The 16108-nt window shown below is 40.3% G+C and overlaps 1 protein-coding gene across 14 annotated transcripts in view; it reads left to right on the top strand.

The window, feature by feature from the left end:
- The window catches only part of CPNE8 (copine 8), a 279857-nt gene that overhangs the window by 239589 nt on the left and 24160 nt on the right, over window positions 1-16108 (top strand). For 8 of the 14 annotated variants that reach the window (XR_006275548.1, XM_038399049.2, XM_043496558.1 and 5 more), the window contains one exon: window positions 2249-2351. The exons of 4 other annotated variants lie outside the window; for them this stretch is intronic. Coding sequence is in view for 7 of the 10 variants with exons in the window: in XM_038399049.2 (XP_038254977.1) it covers window positions 2249-2351 (103 nt within the window). In the remaining 3 variants the exon portion in view is untranslated. Of the gene's footprint in view, window positions 1-2248; window positions 2352-9856; window positions 9918-16108 lie in introns of all 14 variants that reach the window. 2 more of the 14 variants (XR_006275549.1, XR_006275542.1) reach the window with 1 other exon arrangement.

Here is a 16108-nt window from a genome sequence, read left to right as displayed (position 1 = left end):
ATTTAATATACTACATTGATGTACATTTTAAACAATGAAGACCAGGGTAGGAGATTTTAAAAATACATTTTTAAAAATCACTCTGGACACTAGTGAGTGAAACGTTGTTCCACATATATATTACTTCATTTTTATAGGACTGCTTTGTGCTATTGAATGGGCTCATAATCCACATGGGACCAACTATGAAATTATGCCTTATGGTGTGACAGATAAATAACAGATGCCCAGATCATACTCTCCCATGTTAAAACCAAAAGGAGAAGTCCCTATGGAAGAAAATCTCCAAGGGGATGCTTCTGCAGAGTTCTCCTTTTGGGGGAAGAGCAGGGTTTATCTCTCATGAAAATGACAGAACCCTAAACTTGGCAGAACCCCAAGGATCTCTGCATTCCTACACCTTTACATTGACTTTAACACTGATGTATCCTTGGTAGTCTGGCTCATCACACTATCAGTGCCTCCCTCTGACTCGGTGCCCCCCGGTGGAGTGGACACATCAGAAGAGGTAATACAGCCTGGATAGTATACTATGTTCTTTGGAGATTCCCCATTGGGGTATAGGAGAGATGATGTGTTTTAGACTTGAAATCAGACGAAGGTTTTTAACCATCAGAGGAGTGAAGTTTTGGAATAACCTTCCAAGGGAAGCAGTGGGGGCAAAAGATCTATCTGGTTTTAAGATTCTACTTGATAAGTTTATGGAGGAGATGGTATGATGGGATAATGGGATTTTGGTAAGTAATTGATCTTTAAATATTCAGGGTAAATAGGCCAAATCCCCTGAGATGGGATATTAGATGGATGGGATCTGAGTTACTATAGAAAATTCTTTCCTGGGTATCTGGCTGGGGAATCTTGCCCATATGCTCAGGGTTTAGCTGATTGCCATATTTGGGGTCGGGAAGGAATTTTCCTCCAGGGCAGATTGGAGAGGCCCTGGAGGTTTTTCGCCTTCCTCTGTAGCATGGGGCATGGTTGACTTGAGGGAGGCTTCTCTGCTCCTTGAAGTCTTTGAACCATGATTTAAGGACTTCAATAGCTCAGACATGGGTGAGGTTTTTCATAGGAGTGGGTGGGTGAGATTCTGTGGCCTGCGCTGTGCAGGAGGTCGGACTAGATGATCAGAATGGTCCCTTCTGACCTTAGTATCTATGAATCTCTTCTGCATCCTTCCTCAGTATAGCTCCTATACCTGGCAAGACTTCTGAGGGGAGAGATGCTTCCGTGAGGGTGACTGAGGCTTGATTGCTAAATAATATGAGGGAGAGCTTCACACAGAAGGTTCCCTCTGTGTGTTGATCTAGGGCACATGATCTGGACCAGGTAACTTAGTTAAACAGATTCCTGAGCAAATAATTTAATTGTTTCCCTGTATCTCTTAAATAAAGTCTGACTATAAAGTAGAATAAAACAATGAGAGTCTCTCTGTGTGTAAACTATTGTATGTAGTGCCTTATATATTAACTTGTAAAATAACCAATAGCTGCAGGCTGGAGCAAGGGATATTTACTAGTTATGGTATTCCATACTGAAACTGCATCATACTCTTATTCTTGATGCAGATTCACTGTTGCCAGTTCTGCTACCCAAGAAAAAGTGATCATTTTGGTATCTTGTGCTGGTGAAACTTTTGCATAATCCTCAGAGATGGATCCAACACAATCTTCACAGGTCATGTGGGGATGGCTAATTTCAGGTGTTAGAATTGCTGATGCAGAATAAAGCAAACTGTTGCATATGACCCAAAAACATTCCAGGTGTTAACAAGATCTTCATATAGTGTGCTGATTCCTAATTATTTTAAATGCACCATAATAATATTTCCCCATTAGACCCCAGGAACTACCTCCTCAGTTCTAATAACTCCCTAATAACTAATACAGTTCTAAGGCACTGCCAGATACTACATTATCCATTCTACCTCTGCTGCTCTAACCTATCAACAATATACTTCTCACCCTTCATTGATTCTGCAGCCACAGAGAACTTTGTTCAGTTGCTTCTGCAGTTATCTATTAACACAGTTATCCTACATACCACAGTAACTTTGTTATAACATATTCAGCTAAAGGCTGAGTTGTCTGTTTTAACTATGAATGCTTTTTCTTTTGGGGGGCCTATCAGAGACACCCTCCGCATTACTTTTTTAAGCAATTGAATTGTAAAAGTATACTTTGTCATCTTAGTCTGTTTGTATTCAGGTTTTCTGCTATTATAATTTTGGTCTTTTTTGTTGTTCTTTCAGATATGCTTCCTCAGTAAAAGATGGCTCCCAGTATTTTGTTCTTCTCATTATTACAGATGGGGTTATTTCAGACATGGCGCAAACAAAGGAATCTATAGTTAATGTAAGTTCTATTTAAACTTGGGTTTCTTTATTTTATAAGCAGTATATTTCCTGGTCTTAATATTTTGGACAGTAAACTCTTCTTTTCAGATAACAAAGATTGCCAGGGATAAGGCCAAATGAAACTTAACTATGAAATCTTAACTAGCTTTATCAAATCAGTGCTTTGAGGAACTTGTGGTCTTCTAGCTGATACTATATATTGATTGTACAATCTAGAAATAAATAACTTCAAAATCCTCTTTATGTCTGATGGTCTTTGGAATGGGATGTTCTCCATCTCCATGTCCCTTCTGGTCTTAAAATCTATGAATGAAGACCAGATCTTTACTATAAGCCTGGGCTCAGGATGAACCCTCAGGAAAAATGCCTTTCCAGAATTATTTGCTTCCAAGTGGCATGTACTACAAACTCCAGCTCTCCTTTTGTAGCATCTTTTTAAAGATTTTTAGCTGACGTCCGTTTCTTCATTGGTTTTGAAGTTTTTCTGCTCAAAACTGCTAAACTTAAAAAATTATTTTGACTTTCTGAGAAGTGTTTGAAGGACAGCACCTCTCTTCCCCTCCCTTCTCAGAAATGGCAGACAGAGATAGCAGGCTGCAGAAACTCAGCTCCCAACTGATGTGTGAGCAAGATCTACATCAACACAGATGAAATTGCCTTTGCTGAGATAAGGGCAGAATAAGTGTCCTGGAATCAGGTGTATGTTTTTCAAAACCCTTCTGCTTCTCCCCCAGACATGGGACACCTATTGCTACAGCTTCTAGAACAAGCAGGAAAGTTTCCCTGGAATCTCCTAAATCTCAGGGCAAGACGAGTTTCCCCCATAGCAACCAGGAGGATGAAATTCCTGCTCTTAGCCAGCACATACACAAGATCTGTACTGAGATAGTTTAAAAAGCCACAGAGCAAGCCCCTTCTCACTAGAGGTTTTACCTGCAAGTCCTCGTGTGCCTTGAAACGTGCTAGCTTCTGTGACCTTTCTGAAACTAATAAGGTCCGTTGTCTTCAATGCTTGCAGCCCACTCCTCATTCTGTGTGGATGGTCCCCACACAGCCCAAACCCAACAGCAGTTGGTGGAGTGATTCAGATCCTCTTGTCTGTGAGATACACCTACCTTCTCTGTCCTTCCAGCCTCCAGGGGTCCCACACGGGCCATAAAGTGACTACTGTTTTCCGAAGGGATACATGCAGAATACATTCCTGCAGACTGACCTTTCAGTCTAATGGTAGTGCACTCTCGTCTTCATGGGGTTCCTCCCTCTTTCTCTCAGGATTTATCCCAAGGAATGGTGAACAATATTGCTCACAATCAGATCTTAAACGGCCAGCACAAAGTCCTAAAACCTTTCATGAGAGAGTCTCCCTCTTGATCCTGTAAAGAAAAGGAGAAATCTCTGAAGCTGGGGCTTTGTGGCAAGATCCCTCTGAGTCTCAACTAAGCTTCCCAGAATTATGCACAAATGAGGATCTAACTTCAGAAGTGTTTCTGGGTTATTTTAAGTGGGGAAAAAAAACAAAAACAAAACTGAAGAAGAGCGGTGAAATTCTTTCTCACTTGATTAATGAGGGTATGATTAAAGTGGAGTAGAATTCCCTATCAAGACCTACTTGTATCTAAGGACTAAAGGGTCTTCATTACTCTGTCAAAGGTTAAGCCTGCTGCAGCCTCTTTAATAAAGGGCTTAGTCGTACCAACCAAGGAAGTATTTCTGCCAAACTTATCAAAAGAATAGAAGCAACATTCAGACCAAAGTTATATACAGCAGCTTCACTCCTGAGAGTATTGGCTGCAGTTTTTTACTGTGGCTATCTATGCTCTGCTGGGAGGCAATTGAGAGTATGAAAAAAGAAATCTGCTTTGAATTAGGTTTCCCTATAAGCTTTTTCAAGTGATGTTTCATTTGAGTGATTTGCTATACATTCAAAAATTCTAAAGATGTGTCTTGGGGGCAACTACAGCTCCATTTGAAGAAACTGGAATTGCTGTCTAACATCAGATTATCCTTCCAAATATTTTGTTGATCAATTCTTTGGGGAGTACTGAGACAAAGTTGTCAGTGAGGCTTTAGAGAAGGAATAAATCCCATCTTCCTTCCAGTGAGAGAATCTTCAAAGTATCGTACCTCAGCAGATGTTCCATTTGATCCTCCTGTTCCTCTAGGTTCCAGCATAGATTACACAGAAGTTGGACATTGCTGCCTTTCCTGAGAGTTGGAGAGGATGGGATTCTCTGGAAAAACCATCCACTCCCAAAAGCATCTCTTGGGGGTGTCCAAGACTGGGAAGATCCCCCTGCCCAACATCCCCTAAGGAGACTTCAGGGTGGGCCTTCATCTGGGAATGAGCAACATCAGAAAACAAATACTTGAGATAATCAAGGAAGGATATTCAATATAATTCACTTGTTGTCCTAGGGACAAGTTTATTCTTTACTCAAAATAAATGAATAAACCAATACTATGAGAACCTTTGAAGCATCAGAAGATGAAGGGTGCAATAGACCATCTCCTACATACTGGAATATAGAACCAATTCTGTGGAGAGCCAAATCTTTTGTAGAGGTTACAAGATTCCACAAGATTCTTTGTCTTGCAAAGAGAATTGTAGAATGCAACCCATTCAACAAGTCCATACAGAGATCAATATTCCAGGTGGAAATACAGTAGAATCTGAATTACGAATACCTCAGGAATGGAGGTTGTTCACAACTCTGAAATGTTTGTAACATCAGTACAGATACAAGAACTCAGGTAGGAAGAACATACTGGATTGCTATGTGATCTTTATATGATGAGGGTGTGAATGTGGCCCAAAGAAGGTGACATGGAGTATGACCTGTCTCATGACAGAAAGTGGAAGATTCTACTTGGGTAAGTGGTGTAAGGCAGAAGGTTTTGGTTTTGTGGAATATTGGTCCACCTTCTATAGGGACAGGGGGTTGGATGGCTTCCACCTCACTAGAAGGGGGACCAATCTCATCAGGACAGGCTGGCTAGAATAGTCAAGAGGGCACAAAACTAATAACAAAAGGGGAGGGTAAAAAAAAGGATAGGTATGAGCACTCAGCACAAAATCGAGATGTTAAGAACAAAATTAATCAAGAAAAGGACATGTATAGGCAATTTAAGAATTTTGTCTCTTCACCAGTGCTAGGAGCCTGGGTAACAAACAAGAGGAATTGGAGTCATACATTTATGAGAATAAATTAAATCTAGTTGATATTACTGTAATCTGGAAGGATGATTCTTGCTATTCAAATTTTAAAATCAATGGTTATAACCTATTTAGGAAGGATCAAGTGGGCTAAAGGGGAGTCAAAGTGGCACTCTGTCAAAAATGGCATTAACTGTTTCTCACTCACTGATAACTCAGAAGAAAATAATCTTAAATGCATATGGATCAATGTCAAAATAGATAAAGCACAAGATGGGTGTATTGATGCCTATTACAGACTGCCAAATCACATCAGGGAACAGGATGACCACCTCTTTAAGCATTTATAGTGTGTAAGGAAAAACCTGTGTGATCATGGGGAAATTCAATTTGAATGACACATTTTGGAAGTCTCATGCAACTAGTACTAAAACATCCGTGGAATCTCTGAACATAATAGATGATGATTTCCTAACTCAAAAAGTGTTACAGCCAACACAGGGAATTCTTTATTAGACCATGTCCTAATAGATGAAGAGTAACTGATCACAGAACTAAAAATATTAATGGTAGCTTAGGTACAAGTGATCATGACTTGATCACATTTATAATGTACAACCTGAACAAAGTCCAGACCAATAATATATATATACTTGGTACTTTAATGGGCCAAATTCACAAAGCTGAAAGCAATTATGAGCCAAATCAGCTGTGAGGAAGAATGTAATCAGAAAAATGTGAATGATAACTGGGAATCAATTAAGAACACTTTACTAGATGCCAAAAAAACCCAACTTCTTCACAAGTGAGGAAGAAGATCTTATTGGTTAAAAAAAATTCCCTGGTTTAGAGGGGAAATGAAGGCAGCTATAAAAAAAAATAGAAAAGAATATAACATATGGAAGAAAGGGGAAGTTCATAGTGATTAATATAAACCAGAAGTTACAAATTGTAGAAAACTGATACAGAAAGCTGAGAAACAGAAGAAGAGATCTATGGCCAGCACAGTTAAGGACAATAAGGAGTTTTTTAAATAGGAATAAAAAAATCTTGACAGTGATATTAGTCCATAGATGAAAATGGCAGAATTATTAATAATAATGCAGAAAAGGTAGAAGTGTTCAATAAGTATTTCTGTTGTGCATTCGGGGAAAAAAACAGATGATATAGTCTCATCATATGGTGATGAGAGCACTCTTTCCATTCCACCAATATCTGGAAGACATTAAACAGCAGCTACTAAAATTAGATGTCTTTAAATCAGCTGGTCCAGATAATTTATATTCAAGAGTTTTAAAAGAGCTGCCTGAGGAGCTCGCTGGACCATCAGTATAAATTTTCAATAAGTCTTGGAGTACTGGAGAAATTCCAGCAGACTGAACTGAAAGAAAATTAATGTTTTTCCTTTTTAAAAATTGGCACAGCAGGTAATTATAATTATAGACCTGGGTAATTATAGACCTGTCAGCCTGATATTGATCCAGGACAGGATAATGTAGAGACTGATACAGGATTCAATAAAGAATTAAAGGAGGGTAATAAGAACAGGAGTACTTGTGGCACCTTAGAGACTAACAAATTTATTAGAGCATAAGCTTTCGTGGGTTACAACCCACTTCATCGGATGCATAGAATGGAACATATAGTAAGATATAGCTAGATATAGATATACACATACAGATAAGTTAGAAGTTACCATACAAACTGTGAGAGGCTAATTAGTTAAGATGAGCTATTATCAGCAGGAGGAGAAAAAAAAAAAAACTTTTGTAGTGATAATCAAGATGGCCCATTTAGACCGTTGACCAGAAGGTGTGAGAATACTTAACTTAAGGAAATAGATTCAATATATGTAATGACCCAACCTGAAGCAAATACTCACCAGCAACCACACGCCACACAACAAAAACACTAACCCAGGAACCTATCCTTGCAACAAAGCCCCATGCCAACTCTGTCCACATATTTATTCAAGTGACACCATCATAGGACCTAATCACATTAGCCACGCCATCAGGGGCTTGTTCACCTGCACATGTACCAATGTGATATATGCCATCATGTGGCAGCAATGCCCCTCTGCTATGTACATTGGCCAAACCGGACAGTCTCTATGCAAAATAATAAATGGACAGAAATTTGACATCAGGAATCATAACATTCAAAAACCAGTAGGTTTTTCAACCTCTCTGACCACTCAGTAAAAGATCTAAGGGTGGCAATTTTTCAACAGAAAAGCTTCAAAAACAGACTCCAGCGAGAAACTGCTGAACTTAAATTAATGTGCAAACTAGATACCATTAACTTGGGTTTGAATAGAGACTGGGAGTGGCTGGGTCATTACACATATTGAATCTATTTCCTTAAATTAAGTATCCTCACACCTTCTTGTCAACTGTCTAAATGAGCCATCTTGATTATTATTACAAAAGGGTTTGTTTGTTTGTTTTCTCCTGTTGACAATAGCTCTTCTTAACTAATTAGCCTCTCACAGTTTGTATGGTAACTTCTAACTTATCTGTATATATATATCTTACTATATGTTCCATTCTATGCATCCGATGAAGTGGGCTGTAGCTCACGAAAGCTTATGCTCTAATAAATTTGTTAGTCTCTAAGGTGCCACAAGTATTCCTGTTCTTTTTGTGGATATGGACTAACATGGCTGCTACTCTGAAAGGAGGGTAATGTAATTAGTGCAAATCAACATGGATTTATGGAAAATAGAACCTGTAAAACTAGTTTGATATTTTTTTTCATGAGATTACATGTTTGACTGATTAAAAGTAATAGTGTTGACATAATATACTTAAACATTTGACTTGGTATCACATGACATTTTGATTAAAAGCTAGAGTGATATAAAATTAGCATGGCACACATTAAATGGATTAAAAACTGGCCAACTGAGAAGTCTTGAAATATAATGGTAAACAAGGAGTTGTCATTGAGCAGGTGTGTTTCCAGTGGGGTCATGCGGGATTGGTTCTTGGCTCTACACTACCTAATACTTTTGTCAGTGACCTGGCAGAAAACAAAATCAACACTGATAGTTTGCAGATGACACAGAAATTAGAGGAGTGGTAAATAATGAAGAGGAAAGGTCACTGATTTAGAGCTGTCTGGATTACTTGACATATTAGGTGCAAGCAACAATATGCGTTTGATAATTGCTAAATGTCAATATATACATTTTGGGAACAAAAAAGGAAGGTGAAACTTACATGACGGGGGACTCTTACTCTAGGAAGGAGTGACTCTGAAAAAGATTTGGGGGTCATGGTGGGTAATCGGTTGATTTTGAGCTCCCCATGTGATGCTGTGGCCAAAAGAGCTAATGTGATCCTGTGATGCATAACCCAGAGAATTTGAGTACTTCTGGAATACTGTGTCCAGTTCTGGTACCCACAATTAAAGAAGAATGTTGACAAATTGGAGAGGGTTCAGAGAAAAGCCATAAAAATAATTGAAGGATTAGAAAATATGCATATAGTGAGAGATTCAAGGAGCTCAATCTACTTAGTTTAACAAACAGAAGGTTAAGAAGTGACTTGATCACAGTCTGAGTATCTACACAGGGATTTTTAATAATGGGATCTTCAGTCTAGCAGAAAAAGATATAACATGATGCAATGGTTGGAAGTTGAAGCTAGACAAATTCAGACTGAAAATAAGATGGACATTTTTAACAGTGAGAGTGATTAACCGTTCGAAAAATTAGCCAAGGGTTGTGGTGAATTCTCCATCACTGACTATTTTTAAATCAAGATCGGATGTTTTTCTAAAATATATGCTCTGTGAATTATTTTGGAGAAGTTCTATGACCTGTGTTATACAGGAGGTTTAGATTACAACAATTGTCATTTCTGGCCTTGAAATCTATGAATCTACAGTCACTCCTCCATTTCCAGAAAATGATTCTTCAGAAACGTGGTGTGTATACGACTGCTAAAAAGACAGAAAACATTCAGCACTGCTAAGAGAAGTAGACTTGTTTGTGTCCTAGGCCAAAGTTCTCACTCAGGTTCTCCACCAAGAAGGAAAGCCCAGATTGGCTGGCTCATCAAGGCACACTTAGCACCAAGGTCAGCTTCGTGGGTATCACAGGCCAGATTGGCAGCCTATTGATGAAATTATTTGCATTCAAGTCCAGTTAGTATGTCTTTTTGTTTTCCATGTGAGGAAGAGAGACTCTGAAACAGAGGCTTCAGTCTCTATCTCAGAAGTGGGCTAAAAGGCCTCCTTTCAGTGGCTGAGGGCAGACTTAAAGGCTTAAAGTAAGGATGGTTAATAAGATTATGAAGGAATAGGCCCCAGTCATTGTAATGACCTTCTTATTATCCCTCAAGGCCAGCTATCCTGAGGAGCCCTTGGAGCTGGACCCCCCCTGAGGACACCACCCTGACCCAGGTACCTCAAGAGGGGGAGTCTGGAAGTAGCCCAGGGGCAACCGACCCTAGTCTGGATGCAGCACTGCCAGAACCCATGTCAGTGTGTTGCGGCCAGGATCTCCACTGACTCAGCAGCGGGTCTTCTGCCACTACTAGGGCCCCAGGCAGGTGGCAGTCTCCCCCTCCCCCAGGCCCTTTGGAACCTAGGGCCTGGGCCTACTGTTTCTATACTGTTGTTGCTCAGCCCCTTGCCTGAGGGCCTGAGCGCCTGACTCACCATTGCCCCGCCCTGACCTAGGGCCTGGGCTTACTGTGGTATTTCTACCTTCACAAAGGCTACAGAGCACGATTCCTGTGGCTGAACTAATTCCCTGCAAGACCTATTCCCCAATTTAGTGAGGCGGTGTGGTTCCCTGCCACCCTGGAGAGAGACGTGCCCCGGCTAACCTCTCTACAATTGACTTAACACAACTTTGAAACTTTACTATGCAGAAGAAAAATGCTGCTTTTAACCATCTTAATTTCAATGAAACAAGCACAGAAACAGTTTCCTTACCTTTGTCAATTTTTTTTAAACTTTCCCTTTTATTTTTTTTTAGCAGTTTACATTTAACACAGTAGAGTACTGTATTTACTTCTTTTTCTTTGTCGCTGCTGCTGGCTGATTGCATACTTCCAGTTCCAAATGAGGTGTGTAGTTGACAGATCAGTTCGTAACATTGGTGTTCATAACTCTGAGGTTCTACAGTAGTTGCTGTCACCAATATTAGGAGTGGCTTCTCCCCAGCCTCACATGCATGGGGTCCTGGAATTTTTTTCTGGTGCCTGTACTCAAGGTGACACCTCACTGTGGAATGCACAGGGGTGATAGCCTTTGAGAGAATCAATGCTAGTACTAGCTTGCAAAGAACGTAAAATCCAAAACACAAGGGATATTTCTTCAGAAACTACAGTTAATTTTGATTTCAGGATTATGAATCAACACTCTATTCTGTCAAGGACTACCATCTTCCCTGAAGACAGCTTGGCTTTACTCTTATTGGAACAATGGGAGGTGGTGGCCATTTTGAAAAAGGGTATTGAAGGCCCCAGTGGCCTCAGTTCCATTAAGAATAATAGGAGATGGCAGCCATTTTGAAAGAGGGCAGTTTTTGATGCAATTCTCTATTGAAGAATGTTATTTGTCAGCCCCTTCTGAAGAGAAAACTTTCAGTTATTGAGAATAACAGCACAAAAGGAACATTAATCCTAAAAAAAAACAAAAAAAAACAACCCTAACTACATGGGAAGCTTGAAGAGTCTGTTTTATTCCATTATTAAGACCATTTGAGGCCAAAAAAAAAAATAACCTGACATCATCATCATCCTCATGGCAAATCCCAAATGGATGTGGCCTCCTTGCCAATCAAACACCAACCAGAACAATCTCTGGCAAGGTGCTTAAAGTGTTCTGATTGTATATTCAGTTTAAGACCATCACTAACAATCTTGTTGCGCCAATGAAGCTTTTGGTGCTTACGTGATCGCCAGCCTTGCAGTAGCATTCCTTGCTACACGCGCTTTGGAATTTATTGGTCTTCCATTCTTATAATATGAGCATACCAAAACAGTGATGATGATGGAGGTTGCTGGTTTTGGCTTCCAATAACATTGTTTCTGATCTTGTCCTGCCACTTGATACAGAGTTGCTGATGGAGACAATGGGAACTGAAAATGTCAATCTGGTGTTCTTCAGCCTTTCTCAGCACCAATAGAGCTGGTAAAACTGTGGTTCTGTATATCAAATTTGCTACGAAGCTGCGGATCTGTAGAACCACAGTTAATAGACTGAAAACAGGTGTTACGCTTCTTAGAGGAATTTAAAAAGGAAGTTTAACTCAAAATAGTTAATTGCTCTTACTTGGAATTTCTAAGAAAATTCATTCTATAGTCAAAGAATAAGTGCTGTAATTTTGAGGCTATGCTGTATTGTTCATATGTAACAAAATGTTTGAATCCCTGGTTGAAGTTCAAAATTCAATCCAACCTTAACTATGGGACCACAAATGGTGATTTCATAAATCTCTATTCAAATTCAGAATAGTGACAAGACGCATCATGGCAGAAAATATTGAAAACCTTTTTTTTTAAAAAAAAGACATTTTATATTTAGTCTTTTCTTTATTAATACACTTCCACTGATTCTTATTTATAAGTTGATTCTTGAGTGTTGGAGAAGGGCTGAGACATTTGTGGGGAAATGCTGGATGACTTGGTGCCTTGCCTTTAAACGTTGTTGTTGTTGTGGACATGCTGGCTGTGCTACTGATGAGTGCAAACATGGATGGCTTGACAGTTTGGGACTACCCTTCTCTCCCAGATAGTCTCTGGGAAGGTACAACCCTTGCTTCCTTCCCACTGCAGACACGGAGTCTCTCCCCACAACTACTGAAACAACTTTCTTGGTAGCTACAGGGATCACCAGATATGAACACTAGCTCTCAGGGAGCCTTCTCTTGTACCAGATCCTTAGCCCCAAGTCCAGGAATTGCCCCTGGATGCCCTGGAGCTCACTTTCTCATCAATGCCCTTTCAGATACCTGAACTCTTTCTCTGGCTGATGCAGCTGCATTGGTTTACTCTCACTCTTTCAAGCTAATTCTCAAAAAGAAAAGGAGTACTTGTGGCACCTTAGAGACTAACAAATTTATTTGAGCATAAGCTTTCGTGAGCATCCGATGAAGTGAGCTGTAGCTCACGAAAGCTTATGGTCAAATAAATTTGTTAGTCTCTAAGGTTCCACAAGTACTCCTTTTCTTTTTGCGAATACAGACTAACACAGCTGCTACTCTGAAGCTAATTCTCAGATATACTTGTTCTATTCCTCAATCCAGGCACATGATGGCCATTCTCCACTAATTTATAGCTCCTCATTCATCTGAAACATTGGGTCCTCCAATGGATCAACATCTGCAATTGTTTTGACCCTCTGCCAATGTTCCCTCTAATTTTCTATATCCATGTGCACCAATAAGGAGATGATGATGTGTAGTGAGAGTGCGGCCGAGGGGTTTGGAGTGTGGGAGGGGTCTCAGGGCTGGGGCAGAGGATTGGGGTGCAGGGAGTGAGGGCTCTGAGGTGAAGCCAGGGATGGAGGGGTTTGGGGTGCAGGCTGCTCCGGGGCTGCGGTAGGGAAAGAGGATTCCCCCCGCCCCCTCTCTTGCCGCAGCAGCTCCAGGACCGGGGGAGAGGCACCTCTCACTGACTGCAGCAGCCCTGGGGCTGGGGGAGAAGCACCTCTCACCAGCCGCAGCAGCCCCGGGGCCGGGGGAGAGGCACCTCTCCCCGCTGCGCTGCTCTTGATAGCCTGCTGTGTGGCCATGCGGCTGCACAGCTTAGAGGGAACTTAGCCCTCCCCCATGAGGTCTCCCTCTAACTCCCTTTTCCTCCCTCTCCTCTGGAAATGGAGGCTTGGCCACTTGGAAAGCAGAAAGCAAGGGGTGAAAGTACCAAACAGTCCCAAAACCACATTGATTTCTTCTCTGGGCAACTCCATGAGCATATCCCTAAATACTTTATCCAGCTGTCTGATAGAAGCACTTGAAAACTGACCATATTAATAGAGGGATTGGAAGGAGAGGAAGAAGATGGTTTACTGGTTTGTGCCCAAAGAGGTTTCTTCCCCTTTGAGGTGAAACTGCAGGGAATGAATGGCAGCTTACACCTGTAAAGGTGGGGATGATGGTGAGGATAGAGCACTCCTGCCAGCAGTCGAAGTCCACACTGTTATGACTGCTCCATTTTCCACTACACATCAGGCAGTGTGTGGGGGTGAATGAGCAAACAGATTGCCTGCGAAGAACGTTGCTGCAGAAGGAGGAGAGTTCAAATGGTTCTTTGCTCCTTCTCCAGCTCAGCTTAAAGTTGGGAGCACAGCTTCTTCCCTCCCAGCTTCTTAGAGCTAGAGGAATGACCTTTAGTCCAGCCTCCCACCGAGTTGGGCACCCATCCATGTTGAACAAAAAAACATCAAACCTAGCTCAGCTGTCACTACCCTGTAAAATGACTAAAAACAGTTATTTTGTTTCAGTAATTAATAGTTCCAGTGAAAACATGGTTTTATGTTACAACAGAGTCTACAATAATAAAATTGCTTTACATGATTGTGGAAATACAGCTAAATGGCTATATCTTTAACTTGGAGTAAGTGAAATGTTGGAGATATCTATACTTTTTATTTTTATGGAGCTATGTTAATTTTTCTGCCTGGATTCTTGAGAATAAGATTTTATTACATTTATTTAATCCATTTGTCACCTTGACAAAAATATTCTGAAATTGAATTGCTATTGGATAAAGCTTTTTTCATTAATTACTAAAAAATATCTGTTTCTTGGTGTAATAAGCCAATGAAGTTCAAGCAGAGTATATTTCCAATGGTTTAGGTATACATGATGTTTTCATGCACTGAGCATAATCTTTCTCATTACTGGTTTGTCACATGCACTGTACTTTGATGGAAGAATTATATTAATGTAGTGTTAAAAGTTGCAACATTAAGTACTCATTCAGCAGATGCCAAATGGTAAGGTTGCATTCACAAGCTTCACTTCTCCATCTTATAGGATTCATACACGTAGCATCTTGTAGTACTTGTTGTGTATATGAGACAGAGTCCATTAAAGTAATTTATATTCAAGTTGCAATTCACAAGATTGTAATACAAATTGTAGGATATTTTATTTATGAAATAATTCTAAATACATTTTATAATACAGTAACTATATAGTTGCACTGAGCAGTGAAAGCAGTACTGTATATACTGAATGTATAATGCACTTACAATTTAATTATACTGCAATCATATTTTGATAGCTACAGTTAACTACTGGGCTGATGTACTCAGTACCCTTTAATTTAATACATTATCCTGTAATTACTTTGTGTGACGGGGTCGGGCCAGATGGCTATAGGAGAGTAATAGAAGGCAGATATATTAGCCCCAGGCTAAGTAGGTCCCTTTTCCCTGGGTAAGGTAACAGGGAAGGTTCCAGAACAATCAGGAACCTTCTGGAGACAATTAAGACAGACAGGCTGATTAGAACACCTGCAGCCAATCAAGAAGCTGCTAGAATCAATTAAGGCAGGCAATCAGGGCACCTGGGTTTTAAAAAGGAGCTCACTTCAGTTTGTGGTGTGCATGTGAGGAGCTGGGAGTAGAGGCACTAGGAGCTGAGAGTGAGAACGCGGACTGTTGGAGGACTGAGGGTACAAGCATTATCAGACATCAGGAGGAAGGTCCTATGGTGAGGATAAAGAAGGTGTTGGGAGGAGGCCATGGGGAAGTAGCCCAGGGAGTTGTAGCTGTCGCACAGCTGTTCCAGGAGGCACTCTAGACAGCAGCATTCCACAGGGCCCTGGAACCCGGAGTAGAGGGCGGGCCTGGGTTCCCCCCAAACCTCCCAACTCCTGGTCAGACACAGGAGTTGTCGACTTGGACTGTGAGTTCAGAAAAACGGCCAAGCTGAGGGCTGCCATGAAGCTCCAAGGCGAGCAAATCTGCCAGTAAGCACAAGACCCACCAAGGTAGTGCAGGAACTTTGTCACATTTGTTATACTTTTTACATATATATTCCTAATACATGATCCTATAACCAGAAGATTAACTACCTGGATTACACTTTATAATTACACTGTAACTGCAGTCATTTCCTGGTATCTTAACTGTCTACCATATTAAGCATAATTCACAATGGTGCACAGTATTAAATAGCAGCAAAAATTTGCTGATAACTCTGTCTGGTAATATGACTTCTCTTTTGTAAGTGACAATTTCATTGACATGATCTATATTATACAAAAAAGTAAATTTCAGATGTAGTAATTTAATGAAAAAAGAAAAGGAGTACTTGTGGCACCTTAGAGACTAATAAATGTATTTGAGCATAAGCTTTCAAAGCTTATGCTCAAATAAATTTGTTAGTCTCTAAGGTGCCACAAGTACTCCTTTTCTTTTTGCGAATACAGACTAACATGGCTGCTACTCTGAAACCAGTAATTTAATGAAAATGTGTTGTTTTCAAGAATTGTGTCTGCTGTGTTAATATTAAATGTGTGTGTCATATTTTCTTGCTAAAGTAAATTTGTTCATGGACAGCATTATAAAATAAAGACAAATGGCAAAGGAATATATAAAAAGAAAAGTATGTGCGTTTCAAAAACAACTTGCTC

The sequence above is a fragment of the Dermochelys coriacea genome, chromosome 1 (genome assembly GCF_009764565.3).
Source record: "Dermochelys coriacea isolate rDerCor1 chromosome 1, rDerCor1.pri.v4, whole genome shotgun sequence".
NCBI classification, from domain to species: Eukaryota; Metazoa; Chordata; order Testudines; family Dermochelyidae; genus Dermochelys; species Dermochelys coriacea.
The sequence above is the reverse complement of the archived record's forward strand: the minus strand, read 5'-3'. Positions and strand labels throughout refer to the sequence as shown.